The sequence below is a fragment of the Metschnikowia bicuspidata genome (assembly GCF_001664035.1).
Source record: "Metschnikowia bicuspidata var. bicuspidata NRRL YB-4993 chromosome Unknown METBIscaffold_4, whole genome shotgun sequence".
Taxonomy (NCBI): Eukaryota; Fungi; Ascomycota; class Pichiomycetes; order Serinales; family Metschnikowiaceae; genus Metschnikowia; species Metschnikowia bicuspidata.
Window position 1 is genome coordinate 834,370 of NW_017387734.1, and position 19,634 is coordinate 854,003.

Genomic DNA, 19,634 nt, shown 5'->3' on the forward strand with positions numbered 1-19,634 from the left:
TGATTCACAAGTTCGAAAACTGGTTTATTCATCTCTAAAGGATTATATTATACTTAGCTTGTATTATTATTAGCTTATAGTATACATAAACGTTAAGGTATCATTTTTAAGATATAAGTTATTATATAATATTATATTACTTATAATTTTATATTAGTTTTTAATAGTCTTACTTATTTATTCTAAATATGGGATATTATAGTTAATTTTATTTAAATCTTTTCAACTCCTTCCTTCCTTCGATTGGAGATCACATTAACTTATATAGGTTTATATTTATTATTACATCATATGTTTATATATAATGTCATAATAGTAATTATCTTATAAAATGGGTATAACTATTTACCCTTATTACATGTTCTTTTATATATTTGAAATGATATAGTACATTAACCCCTCCGGGGTGTATATCCCGGCAGCGAAGCTGCCGAAAGCTTGTCAGATTTGGACTCGATGCAGTCACGGGCTTTCAATACAGAACCCTGCAAGTCTTCAAGAGACCTGACTACCTCGGGGAGCAGCGCCACTGTGTTTAAAACCACAACGCCGGCCGCTAGTTTCTGAGGAACTATATTCTATGGCACTTGTTTTTGAAACACCAACCTAAAGTAATTCTTAATTTCCAAAATGGTGGTGTTTGAAGTGCTAATTTTTGAAGCGCTAATTTATGAAGCGTTATCACCGAGTGACGTGTTCCAGATCCGGTCCCAGGCCTGTATGTATTGCTCGGGCCTCCAAAAAACAAATAAATTATTAGAAACAAGTAAATAATCAAGGAGACAAAATAATCAAAGAAACAAATAAATGATCAGAGAAAAAAAATAGCCTAAAAACCAAAGACATCACCCAAGAAATAAAGAAATCACCGAAGAATCAAAGAAATCACCGAAGAAACAATTAAATCACCCAAGAAACAAAGAAATACCCCAAGAAACAAAGAAATAATCGAACAAACAAAATAATCAAAGAAACAAATAATTAATCAAAATAACCCTAGAAAAGAAACAAAGCAGTCACCCAAAAAACAAATGAATAACCAAACAATCAAAGAAATCACCAAGCAACCGCCTGGATCGCTACACCAAACAACACCAGCAAACACCCCAGGACGCCCATTAAACGCTGTCACGTGGAAATGCCGGAGTAGCAACTCTGTATGCATGATTCCACCAACGAACGTCGGACACGATAAAGGTTTTTCCCTCGGAAGATATGGTCCGAATTCCTTCTTCTTTAGGGAGTCTGGATCATAGTAGTGACCAGAACCCTAAGTACTGAATATACTTGAATAAGTACTAAATATACTTGAATAAATATTGATTATACGAAATCATCATTGAAAGAAGCGCACCCGCCGCCTGCCAGAAGGCCGCCGCAGAAAACCATCGCCCGGCCCGGCAGATCCTGCCCCGCACGTTTTTGCCCACGCGCCTCCAGAACTCGCCCCACGTCCCCAACATCTCCCCGACATCTCCCCAACACCTCCACAGCACACCCCACCATTTCCCGCCCACGACCGGAAAAAATATAAAAGAGCACGGCCGTCGCGTCCCCGGCCGCCCTGCCGCCCGAAAACGCCCGCTCCCCGTTTTTCCCCGAAATCCCCGGAAAAAAAAGCGCCCCCGAACTTTTCAAAGCGTCCGCCCTAATCACCCTGGCCCCAGGCCCGGCCCAGCGCCCGGCGCGCGCTCCGGCGCCGCGAACTTTGGACCTAAGGCGCCAGACCCACGCCTCTGGCCCTCTACTCCTCTTGCCAGGAGACCCTGAAAGTCACAGCAACACGCCAAACCCCGGCGGCAACACGCACAAAAACACCCGCCCGCCCCTCCGCCTGCCCGCCGCCTGCGTTTTTGTCCCCAAACCCCGTGTTTGTGCCCCAAAACCTCGTGTTTGTGCCCCCAAACCCCGTGTTTGTGCGCCCGTTTCCCGCATGGCCAACCTCTACCAGACGTTGTTCTCGCCAACGCCCGCCCGCCCGCCCGACGCCGGCGCCGACACCAACACCGACACCGACAGCGTGTGGCGGGCGCTGCCGCCACCCGCCGCCCGCGCCAAGCCCGCCCGCCGCAGCCGCTCGGTGTCCGTGCCACGCTTTTTCTTCCGTGCCCTGACCAGCCAAACAGACCCCCCGCCCGCCGTGCCGCCGCCCGACAAAACGCCGCCCTCGCCGGGCTTCGCGCTGGCCGGCTTGCACCGGTTGCGGGCGCTTTTCCGCTTTTCGGCGCCGGTGGACGCCGCCACAGACACGCGGCTGGCGCCAGGTGCGGCGTCGCCCGAGCCGTTCCCGTCGTCCGTTTTCCGGCCGCGCACCTACGACGGCGAGGACATCACGCTGGGCCTGATGGCCGCGGCCGGCAACGCGCAGAGCGCGCAGAACGCGCTCCGCCGCTTGGACTCAGAACTCTCGGGGCCGTCCCGACGAGGCCACCGCAGCGCGGACGGCCCGTCGCCTGGACTCGCGCGCGGGCCGTACCCTGCTACCATGCAGCCACCCCAACAGCCCGCGTCGCCGCTCCGCAAGACGCTCCGGCGCGTGGCGCTGGCGCCGTTGGTGCGGCTCCTCGGGGACCGGTCGCCGTGCGCGGAGCCGCCCAAGGAGTTCGACCTCAACGACCACATTGGCGAGCTCAACCTCGCGCAGGGCCGGCCCCGCACGTACACGCAGGGCCGGACGTACCTGCAGCTGGCGCCAAGGTCATGGACGTGCAGGTGGACGCGGGCAGCTTCGAGACGATCCGCTTGTTGGGCAAGGGCGACGTGGGCAAGGTGTTCCTCGTGCGCGAGAAGGCCAGCTCGCGGCTCTACGCCATGAAGGTGCTCAACAAGAAGGAGATGATCCAGCGCGACAAGATCAAGCGCGCGTTGGCCGAGCAGGAGATCCTCGCCACCAGCAGCCACCCGTTCATCGTGACCTTGTACCACTCGTTCCAGCTGGAGGACTCGTTGTTCCTCTGCATGGAGTATTGCATGGGCGGCGAGTTCTTCCGGGCGCTCCAGACGCGCGACACCAAGACCATCGCCGAGGACGCCGCGCGCTTCTACGCGGCCGAGGTCACCGCGGCGCTCGAGTACTTGCACTTGCTGGGCTTCATCTACCGCGACTTGAAGCCAGAGAACATCTTGCTCCACCAGCTGGGGCACATCATGTTGAGCGACTTCGACTTGTCCAAGCAGTCCGCCTGCATCAAGAGCCCGGAGATCCAGTTCACCAAGGCCCACAGCTCCGCCAGCCCGGCCATCGACACCAAGGCTTGCATCGACGGCTTCCGCACAAACTCGTTCGTCGGCACCGAGGAGTACATCGCGCCTGAGGTCATTCGCGGGAAGGGCCACACCAGCGCCGTCGACTGGTGGACCTTGGGCATCTTCATGTACGAGATGCTCTACGGCACCACTCCCTTCAAGGGCAAGGACCGCAAGACCACCTTCGGCAATGTCTTGAAGCGCGACGTGCGCTTCCCGGACTCGAAGCCCGTGTCCTCCAGCTGCAGGAGCCTCATCAAAAAGCTCCTCATTAAGGACGAGACAAAGCGCTTGGGCTCCAAGTTGGGGGCCTCCGACATCAAGACACACCCGTTCTTCAAGGCCACCCAGTGGGCTTTGCTTCGCCACCAGAAACCACCCATGATCCCTGTGCTCACCAAAACAAAGAAGCCTGAGCGCACCGCGGATCGCCCGCCGAGCCAAGAGGAGCCGGCTTCTCTCCCGAAGGCAGACGCGAAGGACGATCCGTTCGCTATGTTCAGCTCCGTGACCTTGCGTCACGACGACGAAGATACAGAGGACGCCCATATCGTGGAGAACGATACCACGCTCTACTCAAGCGTGGCATACACCATGACTAGCCACCCAGAAAGCTCTCTGAAGCGCTCCAAGGGCTTTCTTCGAAGATGATATGTGTGTGAATATGCATGAGACTACCGTCCGACACTATACTGGCGCCCATTGCTTGGCGATCCTTCAACCCCGACATTGCATCAAAATTAGCCACCACCTGTTGCCCTTGGCGAGTTCGTGAATTCATAACACATAGCCAAGCGAAGGTTTACCTCATAGACTCTTCCGACTACGTTTTGCCGTCAATGGGCAGCATTTAGATGGCAAACTACGCTCCTTTCCAGGCGGACATCTTGAGAACAAGAAAATAGCCCTCTGGAATATTCGATTTCCGCTTCCAGATGGTAAACTCAGACATCCACATGTTTGATGTCGGAAGACAGAGACATGGGCGGAAAAATTGGATTCACTGCTTCGATATTGCAACCTTGCTCGTACTCTGTGTTTCCCTTTCGGAGTACGACCAGGTTCAGCCCAAAGAAAGTTCTCAAATCCGGCTTGGGGAGTCGCTCACTTTGTTTGACAAGGTAGTGAACCCTCGTTGGTTTTCTAGAACTCCTGTGAGCAGAAGCTTGGTACAAACATTTCTATGAGATAAAGCGAATGATAGACGTCTCGGGCGAATTTGCCTTAGCGCATTCTCAAATTTAAAATATATAAGAAGCCTTTTTTCTAATAAAGGAAGATATGGATGTACAGCCTTTAGTGGGCCATTTTGAAAAATCGATGTTCTTGTGGGCAAGCTATCCAATCGCCACTCAAGAACCACTTTCTAAATTGCAATATGCTTTTGTATTACTGCTTGGTGTTGCTTGTTTCCTGACAGGGCAGGCTCTACGCCAGTAGTTAAAGATTGTGTGGCACCTTCATGACGTACGAAAAGATTGCTTAGTGACTACAAAGATTTTGAAAAAAATTCAATCGTTTCGCATATACAATATTCTATTTGAAGGGGGTGTCTAACAAGAGACAAAGTTTATGACCTCAAGATGGACAGGGCTACACTGGGCAGCGACGTTCTCGTCGTACAAGTTGGAGAAGTCACCAGAGACGCACAGGTAGAAAACATCGCTGTCACCAAGAGCCAAGTAGTGGTCCTCCGTGACCGACCAGCCAGCAGCATAAATAGTGCCGGCTTGTGGTGGTGGGCCGTCAAATTGGAACTGTCTGTTGGCAACAATGGCGCCGATCCTGCCGTTGGAGTCCTTCAACTCACCGTTTTGCAAGACCATCATCAAAGAGTTGGAGGTGCTGCATGAAACAGAAAATCCGTCGGTCTCTTCTTTGAACACGGAGTCGGTGGCTTGCACCTGGCCATCAGAAATCTGCGATGCAACAGCGGCAGTGTTAGTGGAAGTAGAAGCAGAAGTGGTTTGGTCCTGGATCTGGCCATCGGAGATCTGGTTGATCACAGAGGCAGTGGTTTTCATCGAGGATGAGGAAGATGTCGTGCTGGTGGTGGTCTGGTCCTGAATTTGACCATCGCTGATTTGGTTAATCACAGACGCCGTCGTTATCTTCGACGAGGAAGTGGAAGTCGAGGAAGTGGTTGTGGTTTGCGCCTGGATCTGACCATCGCTGATTTGGTTAATCACAGAGGCGGTGGTGATGGTCGGCGTGCTCAAAGTCTCCGAAGACTGGTTTTGGATTTGGCCGTCGCCGATTTGGTTGATGACTCCTCTTTTGGCAACAGCAGCAGTGGAAGAAGAAGCAGCTTCGGAAGAAGCCGTCGTGATGGAAACAACTTGGATTCCAAACGAGTGAAAGTGGTCAGTAGTGGCGCCTGGGTAGGTAGCCGAAGGCGTCAATGTCGTCCATGGCTCGGAGGGCAAGTATGCAGCTTGAGCGAGTGCAATGGCACTTAAAATAGCAAGAGAAAATTGCATTGTGATGTGAGTGTTTTGATAGGAAGGCAACGATTTGCGGCGTGTGTCTTGACAAAAGTATGGGAAAGCTAAGGCTTAAGAGTGAAGAATCCTTGAGTAGAGAAAGAGACGATGCAGATATATAATGAAAGAAAAACTGAAGTAGGGGGATATTCTTTCTGGTATTTATAGCATTTGCCATCGTAGAGATGGCTTGCTGGGGAGTGCCAGATCACTCTGCCCCTTGCATGTCAGTGCTAGTACTCGCATGCCGCTGGGCTATGATCCATGCTTGTCATTTGACTAAAACGGATAAATGGCTGGCTTCCTGCACAAACATGCCTGTATAATGTCAAATTCTGCATAAACATGATCTGCTAATTTTAGCACCGTCAATAAACAGTTGGCTGGAGCCTTTCTTTCGCGGGGATTTCATGTTTGTATGCATGCCTTGGTCATGATTCGTAGCGCTGGTTCCTGGTATACATTGCCCTCTAACAACATTCCTGTTGTTATCTATGATCATTTGAAATTATATGTCACCAGCCAATTCAGAGACGCGTCCAGATAAACAGTCAGCTGGCCGTCAGTACAAGGCAAAGTTTTTCAAGTGCAACTAGCTTTGCCGGTCGCACGCCTGGACTCAGCCTGTCAAGCATTTTTTTCCCTCAACGATCACATATTCGTTCGTGAGCTTCCAGACCCTAATTTATTTGCGCAACCCAAAGAGTTGGTATTTTTTGCTTTTCATAATTTCTTTTTCTTCACAAAAGATACTTAGCCATTCAACTTGTGGCTTTTACTATTATACACTTTCTGATATCCGTTGGGTTTTTGGATTGGATCTGCTTTTTTCATTCATCCTTCTCTCCCGACCTTGATGGCCGAGTTTCTCTCAGAACGGAATAGTAATTAACCAGACGCTTGTTTGTGTATGTGGCAGATTCTGTACGCTGGGCTAAACATGCACGTAATCACAGAGCCCAATGCGGGCCGCCGGTCACGTGTTACCGGCCGGGCGCAGTAAATGATCTTGCGAGCACCCGTCTGTTTTTTCGTGGGATTTTCTGTATAGAGCCAACAAGTAGTAGAGCAAAAAAAAAATTCTGTTAGAGTTTACAGGCAGAAACACATGCACTTCGGTCACACATACCTTCCCCTATTTCTATCCCGTTGCCCTGATGTGAATTCCGCAAATCTCGAACGACTCCTTCCGCACGCATTTGCGAAAACGTGATCGCAAGCCTTGTATGTAAATAGGGTTGTCCGGAATTAACCTCCCGAACGGTTAGGAAACCACAACCGACATGCTTTATATTTACCTTTGGGCCTGTTTGTAACCGGCTTTTGTCAGCGAATGGAAAGCGGTTATTTCACCCGTAATATCAGCCTAGGTTGCCGGGCCGGAAGCTACATCCGAAATCTCTTCATTCATGAAAAATATATGCACACACATAATCCCGAAAGACTGGCCATTTGTCTTAAGCCATGAAGTAGGCTGAGGCAGGCACGCGCGGTAAGGCGAATCATACGAGATTCCTGACTGCAAATTTTGATGGTGGTCGGTCTCTCATTGGGTCAGCTGGATAGTAACACGAGGCCACCAACGGCTCAGTCAGGTGCTATAGCGTTATTGCCAAATTCAGTCATCTTTGGAATTTCGTGGAATAGAAGATTTTTTCGGCCGTTCCAAAGAATTGTTTCAAGTAGATTTATGAGTAACACGTTAAACCTCATTCAGAGGGAAATATAGACGGGGTTTGCGCTCCCAATACAAGTTGAATAGCCCAACATGACAACCGAATTTTAAAGCACATCAAGCCTGGCTTCTCATGAAGTTTATTTGAATAAAGACTTTTACTTTTCAATTGAAAAGAAAGCTCGTGCTTCTTGAGTTTCTGGAAGTCTTTGATCAAGTCGCTGTTCATGTTCATGTCTGTCCTCTTGTCTTTAGATCGGAATTCGGCCAAAAGAACCAATATCAAGACATTAACAATACTAAAACATGCCTCCAGGCAACTGCAAAACTTGTATAGCAAGGATTCGGATCAAATGGACTAAGTTATCCACATAGCAACTAACCAAATAGGTTACATTGGCCCTGGTTTTCTTTATTCCACCAGCACAGTTGCATTCAGTCGATGACAACAAACATTGAGGATATGGCCAAGAAAGAAGTCGTGGAATGACCTGTAAATTGTCTGGTTGTCCAGAAATACAAGAATTCACGTGGCCATCGCTGAGATGAAAGAACTTAAAATCCTACAAAAACTACCAGTAGTATTAGTAAATCGCAACAAATGCACCAATTTCTAAGTGCATATCCATCAACAAAATCTCGCCTGTTGAGTAGCCCTTCCCATGCAACAAAGTTTAGCCGAGTTTCATCAGCCCTCTATTGGTAAAGTCACATAAGGCGTCCCTGGTATGAAAAAGCCGGGCCCCATCATTCGCCAATGTCTCGATGTACTGTTACTTTTTGGTGTTTTTGTTACCAAAGCTCAGCTGTTTGTTTCTTTTTTTCTCTATGGATACCACTGCCACGCATCTGTCAGCTTACAGGGCATGAGAAGAAAAACATTAACATTCAAGGTATGGAAGTCAACTTTCATGGACCTAAACTATAGTTCTCCTTGTTTTTGCACCTGTAATATGCTATGGCATCAGACTGGAAAATAGTTGTATCACCATTGCGAACAAACAGATAGTTATGCCCCAAAGAACCCTATAAATCGACAACGTTCCCGAGAGCTTGTTTATTTGGGGTGTAAGAGCCAACGAGTTTGTAAAAGATAATTTCTCAACTGCCGGACCCGCCCACGAATACTGATAACTGACCGATGTCAAGTCAGTCCATACCCCAAATATGGCATTGTATAATTTTGTCCACTTATCTATGAACTGAACACAATGCATTGAGCGAACCAAGGGCAAAGGTACAGAAAAAAGTTTTTGAAGCAACTTCTTGTTTTCCTCGAGATTCAAAGCGAAAGGCTCATCCTTAAAACCAAGAACACAGCCACTTTGTCTGCATCACCTGTCATAAATACGAAATTGTCTTATTCGGGTGGTGTAGATTCCCTCATCATAATTTTCTCCGTCGTATGTACGCTGGCGTATTTTTTCTTCTATGTTCATTTGTTGTCACTGTATGACTGTCTACTAGGATGTAGTAATAAATAATAGTGTTGAGTCTCCGTTTCCGTATAAGTCGTAATTACTCAGGATGTCTGAATCATTACACTAGACTCATATACATAAAAATATATTTATTCCACCCCATGGAAAACAGGTCTAAAGTTTCATAGGATCCCTTTGTGCGGTACTAAAATGCGTTGCTTTTCACATAAGTCGAAATAAAAAGCTTCAGTCTTTGTTAAAGTTTGGGCTTTTCTAGCTGTTTCTTTTTTGTTTTGTATCATATACCCACATGGTATAATGCTTGAATTGCCTCTCAACCACCAAGCGCCGCGGCTTATGCACTCTTGTTCACGGAGACATCTTGTCATGTCCGGTCGTGCGTCGTGACTCTGCATACGCGTGATTATGTATCGAAGATTTTAATCCACCGGGATTCATAGACTAAGAAATTCTTGTAAGGTGATTCGTACATTTCTACGCTAGCAATGGCAAGAACTTACTTGGGCATGTCCCTCTTTTGGCACAGAGAAATTTATAGGTTAGAATACTGGTTTACTTCACGTTGTGGAATTTGAGACATCAACTATCCCAACACATGCTTTCAGAAGCGGTGCTTGTGCATCCAACGAACCAAAACCATTAAAGGGTCGAATTGGTCTGTCTAAGAAAGTATAGACTTCAAAGAGTACTTGGCTTCCGAATGAAGTAACATGCACTTGCATGGCCTCTGTATAGATTAAGTAGCTATGTTGCAAAGTCACACCATTGCAACAATCACCTTGATTCAATTTTAAAAGTATTGAATTTCGCCAGCATTTTTTTGAAAACAATTTATGATAATATCCTTCCATCCTTTCGCTGTCTGGCCAGATATAAGAGAATGTGTATTCAATATGAACATAGTCAAGTGTCACGTGACTCCACGATAGCGCATTTCCCGCATCCGGTATGTGTAGAAATTCGAAGAGATTCTATTCCGTTTTTAAACAAGTCGGCACCACTGAAAACCTGCCCGTTCCAATTTGAACGCATGTGAAAAAGGCCTTTGAATTCTCCAAATATTGTCTGAGTGCGAGGCGATGTTTTTAATGGCATTGAAGGCATTTCGGGAGCTCACAGTGCATCATGAAATGGAGCCAGAGGATATTCGGAGGTTTGACCGTGAATTCCCAGAATACCACGCCCAAAGGCCTTAGCTGCAAACTACCCCCAAATACCCGCTGATTATAATCAGCCCACTTCAAGCTGTCACTCTTATACAGAGGAATGAGAAAGAAACATCGGCAACCACCAACCGAACAAAAAGTAAAATAAGATGGAAAAAACACGTATTTCAGCAGCGAGTGCTACTTGAACAATTTTGACAGACAATGCCGCTCTTTAATGCCGGTAAGTGGTGGGCCCACCAGAGAAAGCCAGATCACATGCCTTGCTCATGATTGCTCTGGAGTTCCGGGATGGTGGATAAACACCGCCGCCGTGTTTGTGTGCAGGCTTGCAACCCAGCAATCCTGCAGTTTTGCAACTTCACAACGCCCAGCTTAGTAATGGTGCTCAAGTATAAAACAGGCATGCCTGGGACATGAACGCCAACTAAATCCGAAGAATCCAGCATCCACACATGATGACACAACTCGAACTCCCAAAAGCAAAAGAGGGCACCGACGCCCCATACAAACTCGCGGCCGGTCTCCCATATGAGTACCCATTGCCTGAAGGTGTGGTTGGATCAGCCGTGGACTTGAACGAGAAAACACCCAAGATTTTCCAGCCCTTGATAATCAGAGGCATGGTCTTGCCCAACAGGGTGGGCGTGTCGCCTTTGTGCCAATACACAGGCGTGAACGACATTCCTACGGACTACCACAAGATCCACTACGGGGCCTTTGCTTTGAGAGGCCCTGGTTTGGTAATGGTCGAGGCCACAACCGTTACCCCTCACGCAGGAGTGTCGCCTGTGGATGTGGGGCTTTACAACGACGAGCAGGAGGCCAAGTTCAAGGAGATTGTCGACTTTGCCCATGCCAACACGTCGCGGATCGGAATCCAGCTTGCCCACGCAGGACGCAAGGCGTTGGGGGCTCCTCCTTTTGTGAGCTTGGAGGACTGGGATCCTAGGGGCGACAAGGACAAGGTGGTGGCTCCCTCTGCCGTGCCTTTTAGAGAGGGGGGCCGGTACCCTGTGCCTAGAGCGTTGACCGTGGAAGAGATCCGTGAGATCGTCAAGAAGTTCGGCGAGTCTGCCAAGAGAGCCGTTGCCGCCGGGTTTGACTTTGTGGAAATCCACGGCGCACACGGCTACTTGATCAACGAGTTCATGTCTGCGCACTCGAACAAGAGAACCGACCAGTACGGCGGGTCTTTTGAAAACAGAATCCGTCTTTTGGTGGAGGTCATTGACTGCGTGAGGGCCAGTGTTCCTGAGGACTACCCCGTGTTTTTGAGATGGAGTGGCTCTGAGTTGCACGACTCCAACCCAGACGCTTGGACTCTTGAGGACTCGGTGAAGTTGGCGCCCATTGTCGTGGAGCACGGCGTGGACCTCCTTGACATTTCGGGAGGAGGAAACGATGCCAATGCCGATAGATGGCCCAAGCATTTCGGCATGTTTATGAATGTGTCGGAGGCGGTCAAAAAAGCAGTGGGCGACAAGGCCATTGTGGCTGCCGTGGGCCGCATGCACGACCCTGTCAAGGTCAACGAGCTCCTCGAAAAGGGCACCATTGACTTTGCCTTTGTGGGCTCTCCTTTCATGGTGAACCAGGGCTTGGTGTTTGACTGGGCCGAGACTTTGGATGTCCAACTCCACCACGCGCCTTCGCTCTGGCCGGTCAGACCTAAGTATGCTGAGATGATCCAGTATGTGACGGAGGTGAATGAAAAGAATGCTCAGAAGGAGAAAAAATGATTGGGTGGGATATTTCCGGAAGTGGCTGGAGGACTGGGTCCTGTGCCTGTTGGAGTAAGTGAATGCAGCAAAGATTGCATTGAACACACGGCTCTTGAACGCCACTTTCAATTTTTCATATAGACTGAAGAATCAAAGAAAACCACAAGAAGAATACACGCTGTGCACTTTTTATGAAGTGAAATGACTATCTGTCAATGCTGATTTGCTTGCAATTGAGTACTTATAGTTTGGCTTGAACCATCGAGACTAAATTCACTTCACAAGTCTCGTAGCATGTGTCCTCGTACACCACATGGCACATTTCATCACTTGGGTTCTCCATCATTAGATAGGCACTCACCATGTGATTAAAGATATTTGAGCTCAGACAATGCAGAGATTCGAAAAATTGTGTTGGAGCTCGATATGGAATTGGAATACGTCATACACTGTTCTCTTTAAAGCTTTTATCCTGAGAGGACTGGTGTGATACGAACAGAAAAGCTCAGAAACTTTGATAAAAAATCAAGTCGAGAGACAATTAGAGTTCTCTGAGCCTTTAAATATATGTGACGCGCATCAAATATAACATGGAATACTCGTGGACGACTTTCATATCTTTCAACACCCCGACTCCTCCACGCCTCGATTTTCGAACAATGTTAAAGATTTGAATTACCGGAAATGTCTTTTGAGGCCAAAAAATGGACAGACTTGTTTCCAATAAGAAAGGCATACGTGATGAAAGAGGGTTCTTTCTGCGGTGTTTTCATTCTCTAAACGATATTTAAATTATATCGATCAAACAAAGGTACAGTCTTGCTTGAAGACACGTAGTATGTGGAACAGGCAAAAAATGGACTGTTGATCACAGAACATTTTCAAAAGTCATGTTCATTATTATAATGGGATATGTATGCATTCATACTCTGAACAACGTAATTTAATTCCTCAACGCATAGAATACAATTTGGATTAATTGTACCAAGTAAGGCCGGTGTTCACAAACACGGCTCTATTGGCCTTAAAAAAGACTTTTTTTTTATAACTGTATCGAAATCTTATGCAGCAACGAGTTTTGTGAACTAATTGCAATCTTTTTTTGCGACATGCTCCGAAATAGCCCGCAATGTCCATTTGCTCTTTGTTAATTTTGATACTCAAACAAACTATATCAAATTCGCTCCCCGGGAACCAAATTTTAAACCACGGATGGTGCGAATAAATTGAATGAAGTTTGCAAAGCATTGACATACTCGAATTATGAAGCCACTTTTTCGATATGTTGATCGCACTAGAACCCAAACATGCAACAAAATGTTTTCCTGCCAAAAACAGAGTCTCGATAAAACAAAATCTGTTTGAGGATGATGCTTTGAGCCAGACTGTTAGGCGTATTTCGAATCTCATAAAGTTGAGTAGAAAATGCATGTCCTTGTCTAAAGCGCACTTCTTGCCAAAGTCTTCAAAACCATACTTTACGACCCTCTTGAATCTTCGCGGTTCTATTCCTTAAACCCTATGGTGCCACTTTTAATATCTGCCATTGCAGAATCCTCTTATACTATATAAGGACTACTTTCCCAATCCAAGCGTAGAATCTTTTGAACCACATTGCTTCTTTTCAAAATTACGTCTATGGGTTATAGAAGACGAATCCGTTTCACAAAACGTCCACCTGTTTTGCGCCCTCCTGAGAGGCAAGATAATTATTCTGAACAACTTGATCATTTTGCAGATGGACATACCTTCAAGCAAGAAATGAACCCTGGGTACACAGTTGATAACAGACCACAAAAGAATCCTGAATTTGTCAAGACAAAGAAATCAGTTGTCAAACGGAAGTTCACTATTGAACATTATAATTGTCATGACGGATCTTCTGAAAAAATGCTGGACGAAGTTACTCTCGTCTTGGCGCACCCCAATTTGCATTCTCTGAGTCAAACCCCGGTATCCAAATTCCCCATTTCAGACGATAAATCTGATTCCATACCCAACACGCGTGCGAAGCCATCGAAGCAAAAGATGAAGTCCACTAAAGTAAAAAGAAGCTCACGAAGTAGGCTCTTTGGAAAATTCAAACACAATTCTCCAATAAAATTCCCCAAAAGCCTTCGGCCCGGAACTCCTCCAAAGGAGCCGCAAATCTTCCATGACAAAATGCACGATATGACTGGGCAACTTGGCTATACTCCTGAAATAAATACCAGTTCTCCCATGATTTTTCGTCTGGAAATAGGACATTTAAATGATTTGCGGCCCTTGAAGAGATCCCGAACCCATGCTGCACGCCCAAAGGTAAGATCATGCCAATCTTCTATGATCGGGCTTGATGATAGGAGACCTTCTGTTGATTGCTGTTCTTGTTCACAACTGGACAATCTCAAGTATCAAACAGGCACACCAATTGACACGCTGCACGTGATGGATGAATATATGGGACTTGTGGTGGTCTATATTGCTGGAGAGCCGTACTTCTTCATAGACAACAGTGTTCCAGGACTTGGTAATAGAACACAGAATGGACTTTCTAGCCTGGTATCTCTATTGAAGGTTCCAAATCGTCTGCTCCTCAGTCCACGTGGAGAGAAAGCATGGCGTCATAACGAAACCGCCTCTTCTTCAAAGAAACCATCAGGAATGGACTTTCACAAAGCCGAAATGGATTTTCTTTTTCCTATTGATACCACTGCCAAAGAGTATGAAAAAGTCTGCAATCGCATAAAAGAATTGATGGAATTGGGCTTGATATCTTCTAGCACTCACGACTTTCATGAATCACCTACAAACAGTCAAAACGTCCAATATTTGAGACCGTTTCGTTTGCTGAAAAGCCCAATTATCTATCCAACAGATGACAATTCTAGTGCAAGTCAGATGAGTCATTCATATTCAAATAAGCCAACTCGGTCTGAAATTGGCGAGACACAACAGGGTCAATCCCCGATCTCTGTTTCACCATCTTTTCAAGGGTTGAAAATCCTTAGACTCTTAAGGAGACGCGGGGACCACTTTTCGGTGCCTCTTTGGCTGAACCGTACTCGTGATAAATAGATTCGATTGGTCATGAAAATTTGAATCGTGAAGTCTTCTCATTCTTTACAAACTAGTTGACAACATCACGGGAAGAAGTATGGTGGGGGTGAAACATACTACTCTTGCAATCCTTAAGTGGACCAATGACTAAACAAACAAAGGTGCCTTCATCGATGACGAGGGTGCATCAAAAACAAGGAAAAAAGAAAAAAGAAAAAAAAAGTATATAGTTCAAATAAACGATAAGTCATTTTTGTCCAAAACTGTAGATATTCACGTACTAATAGTCGACAACTGCATCTTTTTAATAGGTGTTTTGAAGATACATATGATGATAACGACTTTTGAAAAAAAAACCTTATTCAGGGCCGAAGTTATATCTGCACTGGAAATATCATTGTTTGAAGCAAATGTCATTTTGTCCGATTGTCTTCCAACTAAACATATATACTATGCAAGTTACATATTCGAAGAGCATTATTGTCGAGCTAATCGGGCCCCCTTCATCACATTTTTGAACGATACAAGACATTTCGGTCCCAAAGCTTCGGAAGATAACTCATGAAGTTGCTTGAATCATTCAGCTTGATTTTGTGTACCGTATTGCTGAGGGTCTGTTTGAAAGAAGTCTGAGAAATTAACAACAGCAGATATAAATCTTATATGAGGAAGATGTTCTCGCAGTGAATAAGACCAAAAGGAAAGAAAAAACGATTTCATTCTTTTGTCCGTGAAATTGCAATATTTTAGTTACTAAAGAATTCACCGAGTCGAAACATTCGTCTTATATCCCACACAATAGACAATAACAAAACTAAGATCCTGTATATGATCGACCCCAGCCAAATATTTTCAGCGCCCTTTAGATAAATGATACATGATGCTGCTTTGAAATCTTGTAGATATAAAAATAGCCGATTGTGGTCTGCCCAGAATTCACAAAGTCTTGCTCGTGTGTTCTTGACGGATCCCCTTGTATTTGACCTCTCCTGATGGGCAACCAGAAAAGAGGCACCCGCATCCTTCAGCTAAACACAAAACTTGGGGAGCACAATCCACTGGAACTCACGGTATTAATGACCAAGATCCATGTTCAGAGGCTTGTATTATAAAATGTATAGGGGAATTAAAAGAACCTTTCGAAAGCACAACACCCGTGCACCACACATTACAGCCGACCTGCACATGGACCTGGCCAACCATATCGCCAGTAAAAAAGAGCGTCATAACGATTACAGCATTATCTCCACACTACCTACAGAAAATGGCTGCTCATCACATAGCCAAGTACGTCCGCCATGCAGCTCCTGCAAAGCCACATGTTGATCCTAGATTGAAGTGGAGCTCGAAGTTTCTTGGCGCCGCCATGTGGTTCTACATCTTTTACAGAGTGAAGAACGATTTCATTGAGGGCCACCATTGAACCACCGACGAAAATGAAAGAAAAGAAGCATTTGGCATAGTGCACGGGCGTTTGGCCATTTCGAGTCTTTATGTTGAAACCTGAACCTGAATTCTGTGGTCGTGTTAAACCGGGCTTTGGTAGAGGGCCCTTGCTCTGCTCTTGTATACTACAACATGAAATACACAATACGAAAATCTGAATTTGTAGACTTAGGTACAGAAGTGTGCATTCAAATGTTTGAGCCACTCAGTGCAGGGTGGTACGACTAGCTTCTCATGGTATTAGAAGGTGCACATGGCGAGGCAGAATTGAGTGATTATATCCATGGTGCTGGGAAGGCGTATTGTAAGGCACTTGTTGCCTCCTCGTTTGAATCTTTTGAGGGTGCTACTACAAAACGCAAAGCAGCACATCTCTGTAACAATGGCTTGGGGCTTTCAAGTATGGGGAATACACAAATACATATTTAAACTACTGGTGTCGGCCTGTGGGGTCTTCATTTCTCCAGACTTTAGTCCCGAACAGTGGAGCTCTTAAGGATAACAGGTCACTATAAGAGATCATTGCTCACTATTCGTATTTTACTGTGCTACGAGGCATGCTATGATTTAGTCACAATATGAGATTGCTCCGATTTGCGGCCCTGGCGTTTTATGAATAGTACTACCTCCGAGTTTGCTTCGCCTAAAGATAATTTACACTGCACTCACTTGTTTTAATCGAATAAGATCGGTAGATTTGAGGTATACTGATACCATTTATATCATTGAATATGACTAATGATTGCTCAAAAGTCTCATTGTGAGAAAAGCTATGGACAGTGGAATGAGGAGAAAAAATTAAGGGTTTTTTAGACAGTTTTTCGAACAGTTCGTGGTTGCACATGTTGTCTCACGGCTTATTGATAAAGTGGCTGTGATTACGACTCCCCTCTCAAAAAGAGAATCACAAAATTTGTTTTAATACAATCGAAACGAGCTTCATCATAAACCAACATATGTGGTGGGTTCAAGTTATAAAATGACTCACTTCTGGCCGAAAATCATGGTTCAATTCTACCATCTTGTGCTTACTCTTTGATGAAAACGACCAATAATTTTCAGCCAAAAATCCATCCGGATCCGAACACCATAAAATACCCTACGTGATATGAGCGTCCAAATAAACCTTAGTCTAAGCAATGTTTTACAACAAAAGAGAATGATTATTTATGCAATTAATAATAAATTCTGAGAGACCTGGATGTATTCAATTTCGTAACATCATTCCCCAGCAAAGATTCAAGACTGCTGGCCTCGGAAATACCACTCATAAGCACGAGAATCTTCAAGCTTGACAAGTGAGAGCTGAATGGGTTTCTACTTAACTAAACGCACACTCTATCTATTCTGTTGAGATATTAGAAATTGAGACAAGTTCCCAACATCACAGGCCTTTGAAATGTACTTACATGCTCCATGCAAAGAAGTAAGGCTAGACTATTGATCAGAATCTGAGTAAAGAATTCGGAATGCAACGTTGAACATCTCGGACGCTTTTGTTCGCGTGACATAGAATTTGCGACCGATGCAGAAAAAAACTTTTGTCCCTCAACTCTTTTTCCATGTTGAATTCCGCCATCAATATTTGTTTTATCGGGAAGCTCCCCTTTTTTCATTCTATGTTTAATGACTCAACTCGGGTTCTGTATGTACAGCTATGTTTTATTATACTGATCCACCATGCTTGTGACGCGCTGACTGCTCCTGTTTTTGCAGCCACTACTCGTGCAAGGGACAACGATTCATAAGTTTCAGACCAAATTCCAGACCTATGATTTCTAGGCATTTTTACATACATATATAGCCAGGTCACTCAAGCGTTGTCAAACTCTGGAATCATTCTGGAAAATTCGGTCTGTTCTTTCGCAACATACACTAAAGGAAGTGGGCGGGTAAGTTCATAAGACCTCTCCATTACCACAAGTTTTATACAAAAGAAAAGAAAGGGACAGCAACATTGTGACTCACATTGTGACTTCTTCTTTTTAGAAGAAAGATTCTGTTACCAGCCGGGCTGAAACTTGGAGCAGTCGCCGCAGTCCCGTTCCCTAATGTCGTGTCAAGCTGAACGTGGTAAGAAAAATAGGACAAACAGCAGGCCCTGAAATAAAATTCGAGGCTTCTGGCGTCTACTTTAAAACACTTTCTGCCCCACTATGTTCGATGATTTCTTGCACTAAATAGCGCAGTATGCTTGTTTCAGGCCAGGCACGCGTTACGCGGTCCCCCATTTTCCAGATGGGCCAGTACGATAAAAGTCAAGAGCAATGTTGATTCTCGAAACGTTTCTAGCCCATTGAAGATCGCCGCTGAGGCAAAGAAGACAACCTGATCCAAATGCATGTCTCGAGCTTCTGGCCCCCAGGCCTCGTCCCTGCACCCGTGCATCCTTCATCACGTGCCCGGCAGGTGACCATTTTAGGTATGCCCCAGAATTCACCCCACGATTACACCAGCCGTTCGCTCTGGCACATACGCCGTACATGTTGGACCCTCCAGAAAGACTCCGCAAGGCGATTGTGGCAGGCAACTTGGCCATCTCCAAACGCTTGTTGGCCCGCTTCCCGGAGCTTTGGCTCAACGTGGACCCGGCACACCAGGGCTGGTGCAACCTCCACTACGCGTCCTTCCACGGCCACTACTTGGTGTGCTTCCACCTCGTCTCGCAGATGAGCCGTGTGCGTCTAAATGAATCTTCGCTTTGCGACCTCGATCTCGTGACTTTCGACGGTTTGACTGTCTTACACATGCCGCTCCGGCATCACCACTCGCAGACGCTCCATTTCTTGCTCCAAGAATTCCTGGGGGCCCGCTGGCTCGACCGCCGGGGCGGCCCCGTGCATCGTACGCCACTCCACTATTGTTGCGTGTTCCGCTTCATTGACGGCGTGAAGTTGCTCTTGGAGTACGGTGCAGACTGGAGACTTCCGGATGCAAATGGCGACACCTGCCTCCACCTTTGCTTTGCCTACGGTGGCCTTAAATGTATTGAAGCGCTTTTGAATTATGTCATGGCTGACGCTCTTCGGCGGCAAAAGACCGCCAGAGGTGACGGTTCCAGCTCCGCGAACCTGGCCATTCATATGACTAGTGGTACCAAGTCCAGCTCCTCAGCTAGCTCGCCGGAACAAATCCGTGAGTTTCTACATACGGTAATTGCGCAGTGTGAAAACACCCCGAATGCCCGTGGACAACTCCCCGTGTGTTACGCTGTTTCCTTTGAAATGGAGCGCCAGTATCATTCCCTGAAAAGAATGTGGGTGGACAAGCTCGCTGAAGACGAAACTTCACTTCACACGATGTCACAGTGGGATGCTTCACTGCTGGTGCTCGAAATATCTCCGGAGAAATATTCTCGGCCGTCCTTAGGCACTAGCCTGCTCGCAAATTACGGGAATATCGCATCCATTCTG

The 19,634-nt window shown here is 46.2% G+C and overlaps 6 protein-coding genes across 6 annotated transcripts; 4 read left to right on the plus strand and 2 right to left on the minus strand.

Moving 5' to 3' along the window:
* The first annotated feature begins 872 nt into the window (after positions 1 to 872).
* On the plus strand, positions 873 to 4,175 carry METBIDRAFT_83517 (serine/threonine protein kinase). The gene is made up of 3 exons (XM_018859229.1): positions 873 to 1,157; positions 1,538 to 2,697; positions 2,727 to 4,175. Exons 1-3 carry the CDS (start codon positions 1,032 to 1,034, stop codon positions 3,895 to 3,897), a joined length of 2,457 nt encoding a protein of 818 aa, XP_018710971.1. The 5' UTR covers positions 873 to 1,031; the 3' UTR covers positions 3,898 to 4,175.
* Positions 4,176 to 4,799: 624 nt separating this feature from the next.
* On the minus strand, positions 4,800 to 5,708 carry PIR1 (beta-1,3-glucan linked protein; the record flags this gene model as incomplete). Its single annotated transcript, XM_018855276.2, has 1 exon — positions 4,800 to 5,708. A coding segment is annotated over one exon (909 nt), but the record flags the coding sequence as incomplete, so codon positions are not given.
* Positions 5,709 to 8,335: 2,627 nt separating this feature from the next.
* On the minus strand, positions 8,336 to 8,625 carry METBIDRAFT_32456 (uncharacterized protein). Its single transcript, XM_018856050.1, has one exon. The coding sequence runs from the start codon at positions 8,619 to 8,621 to the stop codon at positions 8,361 to 8,363; it is 261 nt and encodes an 86-aa protein (XP_018710973.1). The 5' UTR covers positions 8,622 to 8,625; the 3' UTR covers positions 8,336 to 8,360.
* A 1,845-nt stretch (positions 8,626 to 10,470) lies between these two features.
* Positions 10,471 to 11,936, plus strand: METBIDRAFT_78830 (uncharacterized protein; the record flags this gene model as incomplete). Its single annotated transcript, XM_018858950.1, has 2 exons — positions 10,471 to 11,718; positions 11,934 to 11,936. 2 exons carry the CDS (start codon positions 10,471 to 10,473, stop codon positions 11,934 to 11,936), a joined length of 1,251 nt encoding a protein of 416 aa, XP_018710974.1.
* A 4,103-nt stretch (positions 11,937 to 16,039) lies between these two features.
* METBIDRAFT_43769 (uncharacterized protein) lies at positions 16,040 to 16,198 on the plus strand (the record flags this gene model as incomplete). The annotated part of the gene is made up of 1 exon (XM_018857697.1): positions 16,040 to 16,198. The coding sequence occupies one exon, from the start codon at positions 16,040 to 16,042 to the stop codon at positions 16,196 to 16,198; it is 159 nt and encodes a 52-aa protein (XP_018710975.1).
* A 2,506-nt stretch (positions 16,199 to 18,704) lies between these two features.
* Positions 18,705 to 19,235, plus strand: METBIDRAFT_21847 (uncharacterized protein; the record flags this gene model as incomplete). The annotated part of the gene is made up of 1 exon (XM_018855110.1): positions 18,705 to 19,235. A coding segment is annotated over one exon (531 nt), but the record flags the coding sequence as incomplete, so codon positions are not given.
* Between the last annotated feature and the right edge of the window lie 399 nt (positions 19,236 to 19,634).